Raw genomic sequence first — 22,046 nt, forward strand, 5'->3', positions numbered from 1 at the left:
ATAAAAAAGCAGCACTCAGGAAATCAAAACAAACATTACATCCCAGTTATTATTTATTAAAAGACACTTTAAAACTCATATCATCCTTTTTACAAAATACATCACTCATATCAAAAGTGGTATTAAACTCCGCTGCTTGTCTGTCGTGCACAGTTATGTAAAACTTTGGTGAACCACAGTCTAGTTTAGTGTGTATAAGTGTATATGCAGTTTACAGTACAGCTGCTCACTAGTTATATATCAACCTGGTTAACAGAACATTGTGTGTTACGCTGTCTGGCTGTTAGTTCTGAGTTCTGGTTAAAATCTTACAATTCGCAGACAGAGAAGACATTAAGACGCCATCGCTTGTGAAAGCATTGAAATGGGCTGTAGCACCATCTGCTGGTGACAGCAGCAACTACATCTATTAGTAAAGAAGCATTTGACCTTTGTTCACACTTCCCACTTTTATGTGGTCTACAGATTTCATATGTCAGATATCAGAATCTCTTAACACTTTTTACACCAGGGGAAAACCTGCAGGACCAGGGTGGGAGCTCACAGAGGCTCAGGCAATTACCTGGCTTCTAACACAATAAGCCAATCAGCTAACAGACATAGTTAAAACAGCTTCCACTGGTCACAGTGAACGTCAGTCAATACATTGTCCATATTGATGTTGGTGTAGCTGCTTGAAGCTCTCTGTTCAAAGACCAAGACAGAAGAGCAGTCTGCTTTGAGACATCTCTGAAAGTTCAACCTTCATGTGTTTGTTAGATTTAATGTTAGACGTATAAATGATGTTTTCTTGTTGCATCAACAATGTTTCTTAGCCTGTTTAACAAGTCTGTTAAGACTGATGAATTATTCTAAGTGACAAACAGAGCTTCACTTCTCATCTCCACTAACTCAACCAGTCACCTCCTCCAACTCCAGCTGCTGTCACCATGGCAACATGAACCTCCTCATCAGGACTCTACTGTTCTCTATTGTGGACCAAATACTCTGGTCTGAACAAGCAGCAGGACAGAAATCACTGTCACTGCTGTACAGAGCATCAGAACAAGAGGCTTAACACAAGGCACTTATCCAATGTTTCCCCGTCTGCATAAAAAGTGTAACAAGTTTGTAAGTGATAAAGCTACAAAACTCTACAAAAATGATGTTTAATATTTTTTAGAAATTCTCAGTGAGACAAATATACAAAACACATATATATATCAGGTTGTGTTTTCAGTCAGTGAGGCTTCAGTGAAGTGTTAGAAAAGTCGACACTGTAATTTATCACGTACCTATATAACAAGGGATGTACAGTATTTTCCATCTTAGATTATGTAAACACCTCTGTCTGTTACATCTATTCAAACATCTCTATATAAAACAGTGCAGTTCAACATTCTCCAAAATGATCAAATAATTCAATTATTGTCAAAACTTGACATTACATTCATGAAATGTTATTAAAGTCCCACAAATATTACATAAGTTAATAATGTAGCAATTTAAGGTTAAATGCACAATAGAAATTTCAAATGGAAAATTAGTTTCATATTGAAAGGTTTTGTGACACTTGGACATTGATTTTGTGTCCTGTTTTTAGGACTCAGGTCTTGAGCTGATGCTCTGATAGAAAGGGGGTCCTCCAGACAGAGTCCTGTTGGTCCTGATGGATCTGATGAGATGTTGGTCTCCTCTCTGTCTCATCCTGTCTGTTTGTCTCAGACCATGAAGACAGTGACAGAGGTAAAAAGCTCAGAGGTCAGAGAAAAACAGCTTCATGGACCAACAGGGTCAAAGGATTCAGGGACAGAGAGAAGTCTGCTCTCTGACAAACTGAACTGTTAAACCACTGAAGAGGGATTTTCAGTCTCATCAGTAGATTTAGTGAAACAACTGATTTCTCTAAAAATGACTAGACTCTGTATGTTGTTATTATAAATGGTTAAAGGTCACTCATTCAGTTTGCAGGATAGAGGAAGAAATGTCTCTCACTGAAATGATAAAACACAACACTGAAACATTCATAGTACGGTAAACAGTTTCTATCCTAAAATCAAAAACCTTTAAAAAAAAGTTTATAATCAAAACATGAACTGCTGAACAATGAAATGCTGAACTGGTTTTTGCCATTTTACCTCGTTATCTAACCAAACGTGCATTGTCACCACGTCACAAGGCTTTTTGAGGGTTCAGACTTGGTTTAAGGGTTATGTGTATGGCTTGGTTTAGGTTAGAGTAAGGGGATAGGAAATTCATTATGTTGATATATGTTGTTTACAGTTGGTCTCTGAGGTTCAGGATGATCAGCTGCTGCTGTAAAGTACAAATGTTTGACTTTTCTCAGACTTTGAGCATAAATTCATCTTTTCTTTCTATAAACAGAACATTTATGTTTTATAGAGGGAGTTCAATCTTTGAACTGCTGCTAAACAATAATAATCTGAAACTTTACAGTTGCAGATTAAGACAAAGTACAAACAAGAACATTTTTCTGGTTCCAGCTTCTCAAATGTGAAAATCTGCTGCCTTTTTCTGATTCACATCAGAGTTGGACCATCAGTTGATCCAGAACTTTGATCCAGACTGAAATATCTCAACAACTACTGAATCGATGCAGATGAAATTTTTTACAAACATTCATGATTCTCTAAGGATGAATTCTACTGATGTGAGTCACCTTCTCTCTAGCTCCAATATGAGGCAGTGGTGGAGATTTGTGATTTTGAATCAAACGTCTTAATCAAGGTCAAAGTTTTAATTTGTCTACAAATAATTCAAAACAGCTGCAAAACTAAATTAAATCAGTTTAGCTACATTTTGTGTTTAGTGCAAATTAGCAAATGAATCAACTCACCAGTGACACTGAGTTGCGATTCTTTGATGCTGCTACTATAACCTGTGTTCAGTTCACACAGGTGCAGTCATGAGTCCTCGGTCCTGAGTCTGGACAGTTGAAGTCTGATTCGTCCTTCTCTGTAAAATGATGCGATTTTTCTCAGTGTGAATTAACATTTAATAGAGTGGATGATGATTAATTCTGAACTCAGCAGCAGAGAAACTGGATTTAAACCAGAAAAAGAGTAGCGAAATAACACAGAGAGCATGACACAAAATAAGATAAAAACAGAAAAAATATATCTCTTTAGTTTCTTTTTTCTCATCACAGAGCATATTTGCTTTGTGCTTGTGTTGGTTTTGTCACACAGTCCAAAAACATGCATTAGGGTAATTCGTGACTTCAAATTGCTTATATGTGTGAATGGGAGTGTGACTGGTTTTCTGTGTGTGTCTCTCTGTGCTGGCCCTGAGACAGACTGGAGACCTGTCCAAGGTTTACCCCACCTCTCAAACAATGACATCTGGGTTAGGCTCCATCCCCCAACAAGGCTGAACAGGATAAGTGGTTACAGATAATGGATAAATGGACAAAACAAATGGACATATACCTTTATAAAATAGTTGCTGAAAATGACTTTTAAGCAGTTATAATATTAGGCCTTATGACAGATATAGTCATGCACAAAATCTTTTACAGTAGTAATTTCCAGTTATGCTCCCGGGTGGACTTTCTGTTCCCTTCATTTCTCGCCACATGATCATTTGACTGAAAAAAAAAAAAAAAAAAACACAACATAGTTAAGTGCGCAGCTGTTTTTTTTACTTCCTGCTTCAATGTGGACTGAAGTAGTTGATCATATGACAGAAGAATAATTTGTTCACTACAACCTACAAGAATAATTCAAATGACAACATTCTCAGAATTAAGTAAGTACTTAAACATCCTGCATTTTATGTTGTCTTCTGTGTCCATGTACTGTTTGTTTACACGTGAAATCACTGTAAACGCAGATTAGAACATCGAGCAATTCAACTGTTTTTACAAAGCGCTGAAATCCGCTTTTCAAAACGCCAGTGTTTTACCGAAACTTTGCTGGTTTCTCCACATGTACCAGTGTCAAAAATACTGTACATCAGTTATTTTGTGGCAGAGTCGTCAGGAAGCAGACAGACTAAATGTTTAAAACTATGTTGTCCTCGGCAAGATGGTGGACTGATTACAAGTGTTTGTGATCGTCTTCGACGCAAATTCCCCACCGAAGTTTTGCTCCTCTTGATAACTTTAGTCTCAGAATGTAAAAAATGCCTCCACCAAAGTCTGAGTCAGATAGAATTAGTTCACTCGACTGAAAAGGTGAACATGACTACGCTAAAGTGGACCTGATGGACACTGACAGCACCGGGGATAAAAGAAAAGTACCAAAACAACATGAATGGGCGGCTGTAGCTTAGTTGGTAAAAGCAGTCGTCCACCGACCACACGGTGAGTGGTTCGATCCCCGGCCCTAGGCAAGACACTGAACCCCTAACAGCCCATTCCCCTCTCTAGCTGACCGGTAGAAATTGGGGAGGGTCGCGTCAGGAAAAACTGTGCTAAATCAACATGCCGACTATGATCCGCTGTGGCGACCCTGAACTCACGGGATTAGCAGAAGGGACAAAAAAAATGAAGGTAAATTGTCAAACTTTACTTTTCTTGAAGCATTTAATTCGTTAGTTGCAAGATTAACTTGCAATTTAAGCGGAACTGTGCTGCAACAGCTAATTTACATTTAGCCATTTAACAGACGCTTTTATCCAAAGCGACTTACGCGTGAGCTTTAATGAAGCAGAGTTGAAGGATTGTAAAGATAAACTGAAGGAGATGGAAAAAGAAGTTTACGAGAAGAAAACCGGGAATTACAGCAACACGAAGGGAACAGAGGTGATGGGCAGGTTTGGTCTTCAGGACAGGAACGCAGAAGGACAGATGGTGGTAGACTCTGTAAAGAGGATGGAAATGGCTGTAGTGAACAATTTCTTCCAGAAGAGGCAGGAGCATAGGGTGACATGTAAGAGTGGAGGCAGAAACACTCAGGTGGACGACATCTTGTGTAGACGTTGTAATCTGAAAGAGATCAGTGAATGTAAAGTATTGATAGGGGAGAGTGTAGCCAGACAACACAGGATGGTGGTGTATAAAATGATTCTGGTGGTGAGGAAGATGAAGAGGATGAAGGCAGAGCATAGGACGAAGTGGTGGAAATTGAAAAGGGAAGAATGTTGTGTAGTTTTCAGGGAGGAGCTGAGACAGACTCTGGGTGGTTTGGAGGTGCTTCCAGATGACTGGACCACTACAGCTAATTTGATCAGGGAGACAGGTAGGAGGGTACTTGGTGTGTCATCTGGAAAGAGGAAAGCGGACAAGGAGACTTGGTGGTGGAACGAGGAAGTTCAGGAATTCTGGATATTAACAAATATCATTATGTATTTTTACTTTCTTTACAGCAGGTGTTGATTTTCCCCAAAGTCAGAGACCAACTGTGAGTCCACAGCCAGAGAGTCAAGGTAGGATTGGTCTCTTAGCTGGACTTGGACTGGGACTTGGACTGGCAGCAGTAGTTACAGCAGCTCTACTGACCATCTATAATGTCCACTATTTTGCACACATGCAAAGAGAGAAAAAATCAGCATGAGTGACAGAGGACATTACTGGACTCATGGAGCCAGAAATTCTGCAGTTCTCCAGTGGAATATTTAGAAATCGTGTGCATTCATCTAACCAGTTACCGCCTCATCTTTTGGTAAACATTGCTGGTTATTTCCAACTCACTTTACTGTGAATTCATCAGACTCAGTCTTGTTTCATCTCAATGATGGTGTTGAGGTCTCAGAGTCTCAGGATCAAGTTTTAAGGACGAGCCCAGTTTGACAAAGACGTCCTCAGAGAAGGACGAATCAGACTTCGACTGTCCACTTTGTCATTGAGCGTTGTGTGATTTGCTGAGATCATTTATGTTAAAGGGTATTTATTTATGTAAAAAGAAGCTTATTTTGACACAGAATCATTGAGCAACACTGGCAGCGGTGCAGAGATATTTACTTCTAAAAGGTTTCTGAGTGACATCACTGAGTGTTTGAAGGGCCGAGCAGAGCATGAAGAGCTGTAAGACAGCAGGAAATTCAAGGTTTCTGCACGTTGGTACTGAAACAAGCTGGTGCTTAACTTCGGCACTTTAAGACAAGTTACTACTAATCACACACACTTTACTGATTTTTATTGTATTTGCACTATTCTATTATATCTGTTGTATTTCCTATAGTATGTGTAACATAGTCAAGTCTATCAGGGTTTGAACACTAACACAGTTTTCATCATTGTGTCTCTGTGTGACTCCACAGTGGATCTGAAATGAAACAAAGACGATGTGCTGTCAGCTTTAATGTAACATGAACTGAGGAGTAACTGCAGCTATTTATACTCACAGATTCCACAGCCATTTTTTATATTTTTTATATTTTTTCTTTCAACACTTTGTCATTTTTGTCATATGATGTGTTAATTAATACATTATCTTGAAGTCGACTGTAACCCAGTTACTTAAATCCATGTAAACCCACTCAGATGAACTGGTCTAATAATTATTTGTTAATACTTCATCTTTCATCAAACAAACAGATATAAACAACTAAGTAATAAGTTCTGTGTGACAAAAACAACCTGCATCATAGTTCCAGTCGTCAGTCCTTTCTGCATCTGTCTGTCATGAAAAGACTCTTCTGTTTCCTGTGAGCAACTTAAAGATCCTCAGGTTAAATGTTTTTATGTTTGTATGTTATGTTTTTACGGGTTTTAAGGAGTTATTGGAAAAATCAATTTTTGATAGCAAATCAATGTTCCAACATCTGGATTCTTAGTTTTAACTTTACATGTACAATGTGTTTGTCTTTTTTTATTGATTATATCTGATGTGTGATCATGAACTGTACTGACGTCAGCATGATGTTGTCCTGCTCTATATGTTGTACACTGAGCACTTTGTCATGTTGTTCATCTTTAGTCTAATAAAAATGATTTAGAGACATGAAAAACAGTGTGCAGACACTTTTTTTCTTCCCTGAATTTACAACACTACACCTTCCTATAAGTGCTGTAAACTAACATTATTGTTTTTAGGTTCAGCAGAGGAGCACGAACATGAAAATCTGACTATAAAAAAAGCACAAATGGACATTTGAGAAAAGTTTTTGTAAATGTCCAGCAGCACTTTATAGCATGTTGCATTAGATGGTGAATAATTACAGTACAATCACATCAAGAGGATTTGAAGCAATTCATCAAGTATAGAAAATGATTCAATAATGCAGCAATGCTTATTTTTGCAGAAAAAAGTTTAAAGATTTAGGGTTGATTTGGTTTTTATTTTTCATACAGGTTTTAATATTTAGTGACACTTAGGACAGAAGTTTGATTCCATACCTGGACTTTACTCCTGAGACCTGTTACAGAGTTATAGCAGCTAATACAGACAAGTGACTTCATGTAGTTGTGGGTTTGGTCTATGAGAAAAACATTTGAAACCAAAGGAAACATAATATCTCAGTAGACATAACTCTGATCTTGTCATGATTGTGATACAGAACAGATGTGGATGACATATATGAAGCTTCACCACAAGGGGGCGACTACGGCACATGTAAGAGCTCAATCCCTGCTACAGAGCTGGAACAAACTAAACATCTGTTCAGTGGAAAATTAAACCATCCTTTACAGCTCAGAACAGAATCACTTCACAAAGACATCATACTTAGTGTATTCACACGAAGGAAGATCCCATAAGATCGTTTGACCTTTGACCCCCAACATGTAATCAGTTTATGAGTCCAAGTGCACGTTATGCCAAGTTTAAAGAAATTGCTTCAAGGCATTAATGTGATATTGCCTCCACATAGATGTGAGGGACAAAATGGATGGACATGATGTCACAGTGACCTTGACCTCTGAACTTAGGTCAAGAAACCCAAGGTTTTTATCCCTGAGTCCCAGTAGAAGCTTGTTTCAAATTTAAAGAAATTCTCACAAGATGTTCCTGTGATACTGCATTTACCAGAATGTAAAGGACATGAAGTTACAGCAGCCTTGACCTAAGCATTAGACTGACAATCCTTTTCAATCCAATTTAATATTTTACGTAGTTGCTTAGTCATAGTGATGAACATGTTTTAACAGAAGACATAATACGAGTAAAACATTATAATATAAAGGTGACTGTACTATGACCAAACCAACATTGAAGCCAATTTTTGTGAAAGTAAAGGGAAAGTCCCCACAATCAGCACTGTAACTAACAAAGTCCTTGTGTTTGGATGCTCATAAAAAGGTTTTCTTTGGAGGTTACCAAGACATTTCAACACATTCCTGTTTAGAGTGATGCACATTATCAACACACCAATTTTGAATCAATTTAACTTTCAAGTTTTTTAATAAAACAAAGACAAAGTGACGCGTGCAGTGCTCTTAATCTTCCTGGGGATGGAAATAAATAAGCGAGTCCAGTGTATGTGACCACAGGTGTTACAGCATTTTATGGTTGTGTTTAGGTTCCTCCAGCAGCAAGTTAGTGTCAGAGAAAGATGGAGGGCTGGTGTAATAGAGACAATTTAACAGTCTCTCACTTTACACAAACGTGTTTAATCACTCAGATAATATCAAACCACATGTGACTGTATATAATGAGTTCATTCATGTTCAAATGTCCATTTACTGATCTGAGGCTCATATCAGTGTTTTGTTGTCACTGACAGATACAGTAGCTACAAAACCTGCAGCAGCAGCAGCAGCAGTGGTTGTAGCAGCTGTTCTGTCACTGATCTTTAACGGAAAATACACTTTGATCCACCTGATGTGTCTGGTTCACAAAGTGCTGCTCTGATGATCCACAACAGATGATTTTGCTGTGTTGACTTTGTGTATGAACTTTCTTTATCTTTCCATATCCAAAAACTGTATTTATATTTGTTGTGATGCATTAGTAATAACAAAGTTATAATTATTGTTGACTAATTCCCCAAGTTCTTCAGTTCCCCATCCAGTTTTTAAATAAACATAGGATTCATATGAATGTGACTGATATAAATATAGAAATGTATTTAGATATTTTACACTTTCCTTACATCTGCTGAGGGAAAGACAAATATCTGTAACAGTATAATTATTTACATCAATAACACTTAATTATAATACTGTAATAACTTAATTTAAACTCAAACTCACAGGAATAATTTAAAAGTCAATCTGGGGAATTCAGGGACAGAGAGAAGTCTGCTCTCTGACTAACTGAACTGTTAAACCACTGAAGGGGAATTTCAAGTCTTATCAGTAGATTTAGTGAAACAACAACTCAGAGCAAAGCAGAGTGTGACCAGTAGAACTGCTGCTGCTGTCAGTCACAGTCCAACGTAGAGTCCAATCCATCCCTGACTCTCTGGTTCTGGACTCACATTTGGTCTCTGAGGCTCAGGATGATCAGCTGCTGCTGTAAAGTACAAATGTTTGACTTTCATCAGACTTTGAGCATAAATTCATCTTTTCTTACTATAAACAGAACATTCATGTTTTATAGAGGGAGTTCAATCTTTGAACTGCTGCTGAAACAAGAATAATCTGAAACTTTACATTTTCAGATTAAGACAAAGTACAAACAAGAACATTTTTCTGGTTCCAGCTTCTCAAATGTGAAGCTCTGTTGCTTTTCTCTGATTCACATCACTGGAGATTGAATATTATAGGACAATTAATATTGGACAATTCAGGTCTCACAACCACGTGTCCATAATGGTAAAGAGACCTGAATTGTCCTCCACTTGTTTTTAGTCACAGCTTGACTCTGTGGTTTTGTTCATCAGTTGGTCCAGAATTTATCTACAGTTTGTTTTTAGTACAAATTAGTAGATTAATCTACTCACCAGTGACGTTGAGTCGACATGTGTCAGAGCCCCAACCGTCATCCGTTTTCACATCACACAGGTAAAGTCCTGAGTCCTCAGTCCTGAGTCTGGACAGTTGAAGTCTGATTCGTCCTTCTCTGAGGACGTCTTTGTCAAACTGGACTCGTCCTGAAAACCATTGATCCTGAGACTCTGAGACCTCAACACCTTCATGGAGAAAAAACAGGACAAAGTGCTTATAATTAATAAACAGGCTACAGAGTGTGTTGACTGAGGTGATGGACGTGTCAGGTTTAGTGGTGAAGGTCCACTCCAGTGTGATGTTGTGGTTCTTCTCTGCCTGATAGGACGTCTGTGTCACCTTCACTACAAATGAGGACACAGAGACACACAGTGAGGAGCAGAATAACTGAGAACTTGGATTTATTTATATATTATTTAGTTTCTGGGAAATAAAGTGAAGATATAAACTAACCAGAGACACATGAGATCAGGTTGATGAGCAGCAGGATTCTGAAGATCATCTTCATGTTAGAGGAGACAGACTTATAGAAGGATGAGAGGAGGTTTAGAGCATTAACAGGTGTAACTGTCTGAATGACATGTTTATTGAAATGTTTATTATTATGGTTCTGTTATAAGTTCAGAATTATTTTATTACATACAACTGTTAAAATGTATTTGTAAATACATTTTATGTGAAATACAAAATGTGTGGTCAAAGTTGAATGGGCTTGTAAAAGCTTTTATTTTGATGGATGGGTCATGTGTGAGTTGGTGATCACGGTGTCTAATTAGGAGAGAGAGAGAGAGCGGAAAATAAATACTTAAAAGACATCTGTATGATGCGTGGGCAGTATTTCTTTGGACCAGTGTAGCTACAACAGGTGTAAAGGTTTAAACACTGTTTCACACTAATGTTACTCTCTTTCATATCTACTCAGTAATTAGTTTTTCTTACACAGTGAATCAGTCTAATCATCATTTTTTACCAGTTCATCTTTCCTCAAACATACAGACACCAACAACTAACTAATAAGTTCTGTGTGACAAAACCAACCTGCACCATAGTTCCAGTCAGTTATTTCTGCATCTGTCTGTCATGAACAGCCTCGTCTGATTTCTGCTCACAACTCAGAGAGTTTAGTGTCCTGTAGTTTATGGAGCATAGCTGAACAAGATGAATCTGTAGAGTTGGGTGGGGAACAAATGTTTTATGTTTGAGTATTTTCAAACTCAGTGTATAATTTCAGCATTTTTAATATAAACAGAGTTAATATTAAAAACTCTTCTCACTCCTGTGATCTCCTGCTGTGAGTTACATGTCTGAAAGGCCACTTCTGACCTGATGTTTGAGGCTGGATTCTCTGGAGTTCATGTCTGAAACAGGCTTATGATTCCACCCAGTCTCCTGAAATCTGTCTTCATGAACAAAGACATTTTATTTTCTCTCCTCCTGTTTCTGTAACCACACAGTCATATTATTCATCTGTTGTACCAGTAAACTATGTATCTATCTTCTGTTTTCTCATCACATTTTTCTTATTTATGAATAATAATGAGAATTAAACAGCGCTAAACTCCACCGAGTCTCATCCAGCTGAATATTTAGTGCACCATCAAAATAACCCCACCAACATGAATTTGACTTACGAGTATCATATAACCCAAAAGTTTCCCCCTGATATTATTAAACTAACAAACTGAATCATGTTTTGTCCAAAACACGAGTGACACTTGAAGCTTCAGACGAACAGCTTCAGTACCACTCACTCGTTAATCCATCGTAGCTGAGTCTGGGGTAACAGTCGTCTCAGTTCTGATGATATTAAAACCAGTAATAACTAAAGCTGGAGAGGACTGATACTCACCCAGTGCAGGACAGAAGACCACAGCTACCATCAGTATGAGACCAGCTGTGCAGATGGACACCCTGACTGTCCAAAGCTGTCCTGCTGAAGAACACACATCCAACCTAAATTATATTTATTTATCACGTGGCAAAACTTTAAGCCGTATTCAATCTATTACATCTGTAATTTATATTATTTTTATTGTATTTACTTATTATTTCTATGTATTACATCCAGCACAAAAAAAAATCATGTTTTATTGTATTTTCTATGTATTACATCCAGAGCAGAAAAGAAATCACGTGACCCCCATAACAAACAAAAGCTCACACTTGTACCACACATATCCATTATGGATATGGCAAAACTATAGTTACTATGTTTCTTACACTGTGTTAAATTGTTGGAAATCAGTGTGGGAAAATCAGTTTTCAGTAGTGCAGCAACAATATTCAGAATTCACAAAATTTATTATTGTTACATTCCTGAAGCAGATTTTAAAAAAAAAGCAAAATTAGTCATTTACAGTTCATCTATTATTTCAATAAGCCTGATGATAAAAGTATGGGCTTGTTGAACTGTAACTGCAGGTCACATCAAACTAACACCCCAGAGCTTCCTCTAGTGGTTTTTCTCTTTTATATCAGTGTTAACGACTAAAACGTTAACACTGTTTCCAACTCTCTGTGTCCATAGTATAAAAGGTGAAATTCAATATTTACGCTGTTGATTCAAAAGTTTCCTTTAATCTATTTACTGATGAAAATCTTGGTTCTCTAGGTTGAAAACTGATGCTGCTGTCCACAGTAAAGACTGGGTTTTTCTCATGTTACACATCTTTTCAGTGACAATAACAGTGTTTAATCTGTTTAGAATATCAAATAAAATGTAAATGTTTAGAAACACAAACCAAACTGACATAGAGATTTTTGGTATGTATGGAAAATTGCTTTACGACAAAGAGGGTGAAAGAGTTTTACCAAAAAATAAAAATATCCTGATAACTGTGTTTTATTTCCAGATACGACTACAGCTTCAAACTGCAACAAAGCCAGAAAGTTACAAACTAGTTCGACCTTATAATGTTGTTTTCTTCCATGTATAGTAACTTAATCTGCCAGATCAAGGGACACATGTAATACTGATAACATGTTCAACCATGTTTTCTAAATGATCAGAATAAAAACAACCTCTAAGTGCTTTTTTTTGCCTCTGACACAGAATAAATACAACCTGGTAAAACACAGGAGCTCATCTATGTCTTTTAAAGAAATCACTGTCTCTTCTAAACTGAAGTTACACCTGAAGAAATCCAGGATTCAGGTGAACAATCAATTCCTTTTTAAATAAAATCTTAATCTTTATCCTCTAATAAACCACTTTGTTTTCACAGGGAGGAGATGATTTGGATCCTTCAGTCCTTCAGTCTTCCTGTTTCAAACATGTCACAGATGGTGGTTGTGTGCATCCAGCAGTATAAAGAGTTGATATTAACTTTGGACCATTTCAATGATATAAAATAATCACTGAGTACCTCACTGGGATCCTTGTTATGTCTCCATGAAAAGACGTGGGTTTCATGGGACGATATTCGGCTTTAAGCCGAATAAAGGGAGGAAACCAGACAGTAGCTGTTCTTAGAGTCCTTCACATTTCACGTGAGACACCAAATGAGCAGTGTCTTAATGTGACTGTCACAATAAAAGACAGGTGTGATTACAAAAGCAGAGAGTTTATTTAAAAATGATCTTACATGAGCATATAAAAAAATACATTTTAAAATAAAAACAAGAGTAACTTACAATGCAGTGACAGCGATGAGTATTCTACACATCATTAATGCAAACTTAGTAATTAAGCTACTTTATTGGAATGTACACAATATTTTGGACTTTATATAAAGTCCTTCATTAGCAATTGTAAAAAATAAGAAACAAAAGTACAAATTAGAATAAAAACAAAACAAGTTAAATAATTGCACTTCAAGGAAACAAGCTAAATCATTCACAGAAAATGTAGATCAGTGTACAGCCTGAAGACATCACACAAGGTTAACAACATCATTTGTAGAAATGTGGGTTTAATTCAAATTTCACCTTAAAAAGTCACTTTGTGCTGACGGATGTGGGTAACAACTTAGTGAGGTCTGGAAATGAAACTCTGCTGATTTCTCTAAGAATGACAACACTGTACCTTGTTTTATTAAAGGGTTAAATTCAGAAATGTCTCTCACTGAAATGATTGTGGCGGAGTGCTTGACCACCAGTCCCGCAGTTGTTGGTTCGATCCCCAGCTCCTCTGGTCACAGCAAGACACTGAACCCCAACTTAGTTGCTTCTGGTGAGTGTTGGCCAGCTGCATAGCATCTCCCCCATTGGTGTGTGTATGACTGTGATGGTTGAATAAGAACCAGTGTAAAGTGCTTTGAGCAATAGGTAGAAAAGTGCTACATAAGTGCCGACTATTTACAACACAGCACTGTAAAATTCATATTACAGTAAACAGTTTCTATCCAAAAATCAAAAACCTTTAAAAAAAGTTAGAATCAAAACATGAAAAGCTGAACAATGAAGGTCTGTGTAGTTTAAAACATAAATAAATACATATTTTAAACCAAGCTTATTTTTTGACACTTAAAACTGATGGTAGAGTCTCTGATTCTGTCTCTTGGTTTTAGGACTCAGATCTTGATCTGGTGCTCTGATAGAAAGGGGGTCCTCCAGACAGAGTCCTGTTGGTCATGATGGATCTGATGAGTTGTTTGTCTCCTCTCTGTCTCATCCTGTTTGTTTGACCATGAAGACAGTGACAGAGGTAAAAAGCTCAGAGGTCAGAGAAAAACAGCTTCATGGACCAACAGGGTCAAAGGATTCAGGGACAGAGAGAAGTCTGCTCTCTGACAAACTGAACTGTTAAACCACTGAAGAGAGATTTTCAGTCTCATCAGTAGATTTAGTGAAACAACGACTCCGAGCAAAGCAGAGTGTGACCAGTAGAACTGCTGCTGCTGTCAGTCCCAGTCCAACGTAGAGTCCAATCCATCCCTGACTCTCTGGTTCTGGACTCACAGTTAGTTTTTACTGAGTAAACTGCTCTTTTCAATTTATAAAACATAAAATTGCTAATGCTATTTTCTTTGTCTGGACAAATAAACTAAAGGGATATAAAATAAATGAGGACTTTTAAAGTTATCTGTGTTACTCTGGGGGTGGAGACAAACTTATGGGAAGAAATGTGAGATAATGTGTAATAAATGAAACATAAGAGAGTGAAGACATGTAAATGTTGCCCATAAAGTTGGAACAATTTTGTTTTCAGACAAATTCCTCTTTTTTTGCAAAGGTTAATTGTGTTTCCATTTTCAGTGTGACATGTTTGGAAGAGATTGATCAATAAAGTTTTGAGAAGATACAAACTTTATCAATCAATAATAAATCACATTGTCACAATCATTTCATGAAAAGAGGTAAAAAAAAATGTGTTCTAACTTTATGGGTAACAGTAATTTATTTTAGATATAGAAAAGTGATATAAAATACTTTCAGAAATTATTTAAAAAATTTGTTTTTTTTTTTCTAGCATATCCCCTGAGTTCAGGGTGGACACAGCAGATCAATGTCTGCATGTTGATTTAGCAAATTTGTTTATTTTTTTTTTTTTTTACATGTGATGCTCTTCCTGACGCAACCCTCCCCAATTTCTACCGGGCTTGGACTGGCACTGCACAGCTGGGGACGGGAAGGGGCAGTTGGGGGTGTCTTGCCCAGAGATGTTTTAATATAGACCGACTGAGGATTGAACCATTGACCCTGTGGTCTGTGGAGGACTGTGTTACCAACTGAGATACAGACGCCCCCACATAAAAGAACTGACTGTGCGTGATACTGTGGTAATACTGTCCACGTTTTGAGCCTCAGATCAGTAAAGACACATTCAATCCATTCTTTCATGATGAGTTCTGGTCACACAGCACTCGTCCTCTGAAAAACAGGCTCCAGGCTCACAACTAACTAAATGTGAAGGAACTGTTAAACCACTGAAGAGAGATTTTCAGTCTTATCAGTAGATTTAGTGAAACAACGTCTCAGAGCAAAGCAGAGTGTGACCAGTAGAACTGCTGCTGCTGTCAGTCCCAGTCCAACGTAGAGTCCAATCCTTCGCCAACTCTGTGGTTCTGGACTCAAAGCTGGTCTCTGAGGTTTGAGCTGATCAGCAGCTGTAAGACAAGTAAAAAATAACTGTGTTTCTTCTCGATCTATAATCCCCAACACCTATTTATTTAAAGATGTATCTCTCCAACCTTTAAAACTTTCTTCTTGTTCATGACATAAATCTAATGATGTCTGTTGCTACATATATAATATCTATAAATATGATCTTAACAACTAGCTCAGCAGCCACACGTCTAGTTTCAAAAGACAAAAGTACAGAAATTGTACTGAGCTCCACTGACGTTACTTACCAGTAACATTGAGTCGCCAATCTTTGATGCTGCTGCCATCATCTGATTTCACTTCACACAGGTACAGTCCTGAGTCCTCAGTCCTGAGTCTGGACAGTTGAAGTCTGATTCGTCCTTCTCTCAGGACGTCTTTGTCAAACTGGACTCGTCCTGAAAACTGTTGATCCTGAGACTCTGAGACCTCAACACCATCATGGAGATGAAACAGGACTAAGATTTCACGATCAAGGAACAGGCTACAGAGGATGTTAAGTGAGCTGATGAAACTCTGAGGTTTGGTGGTGAAGGTCCACTCCAGTGTGATGTTGTGGTTCTCCTCTGCCTGATAGATGGTCTCTGTCTCATTCACTACAAATGTTCCTGTTGAGGACACAGAGACAGAAAGTGAGGAGCATATGATGATGTCACTGATCTGATGGATTAAAAGACGTAAGTCATAACATCTGTTAATGTATTTTATAAAATAAAGTGAAGATATAAACTAACCAGAGACACATGAGATCAGGTTGATGAGCAGCAGGATCCTGAAGATCATCTTCATCCTGTGAGAGGAGACAGAGGAGGAGAGTCAGAGACACATCAGATCGAAGTTACAGGAGAAAAAAATTCACTGAAATGTAAGAAACTTAAAAAACTAATCTAGAAACAAAACTTTTTATTAATCTGAACCATTTAAAATGTTTAGTCTGCAGACATTTTTTCAGTCACTAGATGGGGTCAGTTTACTGCTACACAAGTTCAACAGCGAAAAGACATATTTTTTGTGCAATATACATCAACTTTGTCAAACATCCATCCTCCAGTTGCAGGGTGCAGTTCTAGCTCAGTTGGTAAGACAGTCGTCCACAGACCACAGGGTCAGTGGTTCAATCCCCGACGTATACGTCAAAGTGTCCCATCCTCAGCTATGCAGTGCCAGTCCAAGCCCGGTAGAAATTGAACGGTTACATCATCCGGACTAAAAAGAAGGAAAAGAAAAAAAAAACTTAAAAGACAATTTAAAAAACCTAAAAATTGTATGACAGGAACAGGCGCTTGTGGTATATTCCAATGTAATGTCAACATGGTTTTGTACATACAAATTTACTGTTTTTATGGTTTCACTTTCTGTGTGACGCAGTTTTGTAGCTCAGTATCAAGTATGTTTATACGGGTTGTTCTGTTTGACAAAGTACTTTTTTCTTTACTACAGAGATTCAGGCTTTTCACACAGACAAAATAAATGAAGGTAAATTATCAACATTAACGCAAATGTGTGAAGCGACTCCACAGCTCGAAGTAGAGCGAATCTAAATGTCGTCTTACCTTTAAAAATCAGCATTTCTGCAAAGGCAGCTCGTAACGGAGTTTTCCTCCTCACATCCAGCTGATATAACATCTGTTTTTGTAATTCTGCTCGTGGTAAAAAGATACAAAACCTGCGTTTAGATCCAGTGGCGACAACGAGCAACACATTCTCTTATGTTAAACCGGACAGAAACCACTCGCCTTACTGTGTCAAGTCGCGCACACAAGCGAAGTAACCACTCCCCCTCATTCTTTGTCAACACTACGATGGTGTAGAGGTTTGGTGCACAGCATTTTGCAGGGTGAGCGTCACTCACAACACTTTGAAGTGAACATCTCTGCACCACTGTCAGAGAGTTAAGACAGCAGTTATCAGTGGGGACAACTTGGTCCTCTGTGTCTGTCCGGATTCTTCAGCCCACTGTGGTAATGCAAGTATTTTTAATGTAAGTGGACTCATGGACTTTACAGTGGATACCAATTATATTTGTTGCCATTAAACAAGTGAATGATTAAACATATTTCTGTTTTGTTGCTGTTTTGTAGTTTTGCACTTTTTCATACTAAACAATCCAAAAACTAAACATGGAAAGTGTAGGACACTGGGTTATAACCCTGCACTGTTATACTCACTGTTATACTCATTGAAAGAGTTTGTTAATCAGCTTTTGAGATGCTACTTGTAAACATGCTGTTAAATTCTGGACTGGACATAGTATCTGTTACTTAAACAGAGAGAAAGATGGTAAAGAAAATATTCAAGACCAAAACAACAACCTCCACTTTCTAGAGCTACCACATCACACTCTTTACTCAAGTTGAAGTAGTACTGTAGTAGTACTCAAGTACTGTAGATGCTCTTCAGTGTACTAAAAGAATGTGATGCTGTTATTGACATTGATCATTTACTTTATAAAATTCATCACTCTTCTTTCCTTTTATTCGTTAGTTTACCCTTTAGTTATATAAAAATGTAAAAGGAGAAAATATTGTGAACTAATTTCACAATTATGCTTTAAACTTAAATCAACTCACAGTTAACAGAGTTAGTATTCACACAAAAATGCTACTTTCCTCTTTATAATGTGTTTAATAAATAGGCTGCTCCTACATTTAATCTACACTCACATTTTGCACCATTGCTGTGCTTAAAGGACACTGACAGCAAATCCACACATTTCTATTTCTAAATACATAAAAATCAGAAACCAAAGTCAAACATGTTCTTAAGACTTTTACTAAAATGGTAGAAAAATGTACAATATTACACGTTTGTTGTCTGTAGCATAGTGTGATGTGGCCCCGAGAGCTCACAACTCCACTAATCAAAGAAACACATGCACATTTAAAAAACACCTTTATCACTTTGACAACATTAGTTAATGTGCTGCAAAAAGCCACAACACAACGTAAATGTCTCCAAAAGTACCGGAAAATACACCTACAAATCTAAATGTCTGTCCATTTGTAGTGGCCCCTGTGGCTATGACAGTTGTCTACAATGGTTCCAGGGGGGCATTAAAAAGTGACGGACACAACTGGGACACTTGTTGTACTTTCACTCTCCCTCAGTGAATTGGAAAATGAGCTGGGATTTTATTTGAGTTTTTAGCACATAGTTGTCAGGGTTGACAGCGGCTTTTTGGTTGCTGCCTCCAGAGCGTTTCTCAATTTGGTTGTGTTTTTGTCTTTTGCAGCGCGTTTGTTAATGCTACACCTGTGCTGTCAAATTGATGAGGTTTGAAGTTTGGAATAAATTTCACTAATTTGAGGTCCAACAATCTGAAAAAAAAAATCCTGCAAATACAGAAAACACAATCAATTACACAAAAGCTGAAAATTACCATAAAAATGAAAATGTTTCCAAGGGACAAATACAACACAGCCATAATAACATGTTCCTAATGTTTACAGCTTATCCTACCAGTTATATAATGGCTGCCTCCTGCAGGATGTGATGAAGTATTATAGGTAGGACTTCTGCTTTTGTTGTTGCTCACAAGAAGCGGCTCTTTGTTTGGTCCAGATTCGATATAAAACTTTCACTTTAACTCATATGGTTACAGTATTTGACTGTAATGATATGTATGAAACTGAAATTTACACTCGCTGTTATTTTTGTGACAGCAGTTATTTTCTACCTCTTACTATCATCTTTTTCATCGATGCTAATTCTTGGCAGAGAGGGAAGAGTTGTTCACACTGGAGGTAAATCACTAGTGGAAACTCTTCACTGGACGTCTTGTTAATAATCCTCAGCTGGCTGCAGGTTAAACATATTTCCTATAGACTGTCAAGCTCGGTGATGTTTGTGATCATCACACAGAAACTATTATTGTTATGTGAATGGAAAGCAAATGTTATAATTGTTCTTTGATTAAACTTTGATAAAAAACCTGGTTTCTTTAGTCATGTTTTGTGAGGGTTGTTCCTTTCTTGGGTTTGAGTATAAATAGAAGGGGTTTGAGAGATACAAGTCAGAAACAACACTCAACATCCATGTGTTCTTCTCCATGCCGGCATGTATTAAACTGAGATGGTTCATCACGCTGATTTCTGTCTACAATTCTTCCAAGAGGAAAAATTTCTATTACACTTCTTAATGCCCTTTATTGTGTTTTAGTCAAAGAACATCTTTATAAAAAAATTACAGGTTGATCACATTCACTCAGTCTCTCGTTCATGTTTATACATATGAAAATATATAGTTGTGTAAATCTTCTTTGTAAATACAGCTAAAGTTAAAATGATTCTCACAGTATGTAACATGTCTAAAAATCAATCTTTTCATGCTCCAACACTTTCTACCACATTTCCTACTCATAATACATTTACAGTACACACTCAAAATGTGTGAGACATTTGAAAGTGCTTTGCAGACATAAAGATTTTATATGGATTTAGTTACAAAAAGCAGTAACAGTAAACAGAAAACGTGAATAAATACTTTCATCACTACTTTACATGAGACATTTAAGTGGAACAAAGTTCTCTGGGTTTCTGCCTTGAAAACTATCGTTTGGCAGCACAACAACATGTGAATTCAAAGTTTAAACTTTACATGTTGAATGTGTTTGTGTTCTCCTCAGGCTGCTCCTGGATTCATTACATTTTACATAACAAACTTAAGCAGATCTTTGTCGAATGTGTTTGACACGTTGTAGAAAATTGTTCACACTGGTTGGTGAAACCAGCTGTGATGTAATACAAAGTCATTTTAAATGATGTTTCAATTTTAAAAATAAACTAAAATTTACAGCAGCCTGGAGGACGGACAATACATTTATATCTAAATATTTCAATACTGTAATAAATATGTTAAAGATATTCTATCAAATATGTGCAAATTTCTTAAAAATAATTCCGAAAATTCACTCTAGGTGCTGACGATGCACTTTATGTTGAATATATGAATTTCACATATTGACGACCAAATTATCCCTTTAAGTCAGTGGATATACTATATTCAGAACTTTTGTCATGTTGGTTTAAGAATCACTTCTGGGAAATATGTGTTTCAGGTGATAATGCTGCTTTTTTTGTAGTGAAGAGGAAGTTTAGATGCTGTAGAAAAGAAAAGGATGAATCTGACCTGGACAGAGAAGAGAATAACTCACAGTATCTTTACAGTAATGATGTTGTTTCTTTCCAGCAATTTGGATCCAGACCTTTGACCATGATCCCAGAGTCGACCTGCTGTCCATGAGTCACATGGTCTTTTCACCATGGAGCAGTATGTTAATGCTGTGACCAGCTCACATGGTCAATTTCTAATTTTCATTGTCAGTCTGGTTCCTGATGTATAACCTCCATGCTGGTGACGATCTGTGTGATTGACATGAGATGAAGAATTAACTTACACAAAACACACAAAAGTATTCATGAAAACAAATAAGCTGACGTACTCTACACACTTTTTCATCGTTGGTCTCTAGCGATGAATTGCATCAGACATCTAATCCAGAGCACAGAGCTCCAGTATCACTAGAGCTACAGTTAGTCCAGCGTAGACCAGCAGAGGATGTCCTGGTTGGTGCTTTCCACCTGCAAGACGATGAAGACAACACCAGTGTTTATATATGATCGAAAAAGAACAGGAATAATGATATAATTCATGCAGGAAATGGGAAAATACTCAGAATTGCAGCTTTTTTTCCCCATAAAAACTGCTAAATATTATTTACACATATTAGATTATGATCCCTCAGTGCTACATTCAAACACCTTGTCCACATGGTGGTGCCATAAGCCAAATGGCCAAAGGTCTCTGAGCTGATTTCTACAAATGCTGATACATGACCATGAATTCAAGCAGTTTTCATAAACAGTGCACAAAGTAAAAGTGTTCATTCTGCATTAAAACCTCCCCAGTGACATGTTGTTCTACAGTATGACGTTAGATTGTTGACCAACCTTTAGCAGCTGACAGAACAGAGTTTAGTTTGTCGAGAGACTTCCTGCTGTTTTCTTCATTGTTGTTCTGGGCCACGTTCAAGACAAAACATTCTGTGGGACGAATCTTAATCAGTTTTGCAGCTCATTGCAGTAGTGCACTGATTGTTTCTGGGTTTCCTGTTAATCAAAAAAAATCTTTACGACGTGTAAAGTCTTAAGTTTTAAGTCAACTTACCAGTGGCCAAAAGTCGCCATCTCTTCGCGTTCTTGTCATAATCAGCAGCCAGATCACACCAGTAGTT

The 22,046-nt window shown here is 37.4% G+C and overlaps 1 protein-coding gene across 1 annotated transcript; it reads right to left on the bottom strand.

Annotated features, from left to right (window-relative positions):
- Window positions 1–14,873: 14,873 nt before the first annotated feature.
- Window positions 14,874–17,567, bottom strand: LOC137137479 (programmed cell death 1 ligand 1-like). The gene is made up of 5 exons (XM_067523775.1): window positions 17,368–17,567; window positions 16,837–17,020; window positions 16,549–16,604; window positions 16,063–16,422; window positions 14,874–15,816 (listed from the first exon to the last, which is right to left on the bottom strand). Coding segments are annotated over exons 2-5 (606 nt in total). The 5' UTR covers window positions 16,839–17,020; window positions 17,368–17,567; the 3' UTR covers window positions 14,874–15,628.
- Window positions 17,568–22,046: the final 4,479 nt, after the last annotated feature.

The sequence above is a fragment of the Channa argus genome, chromosome 12 (genome assembly GCF_033026475.1).
Source record: "Channa argus isolate prfri chromosome 12, Channa argus male v1.0, whole genome shotgun sequence".
NCBI lineage: Eukaryota > Metazoa > Chordata > Actinopteri > Anabantiformes > Channidae > Channa > Channa argus.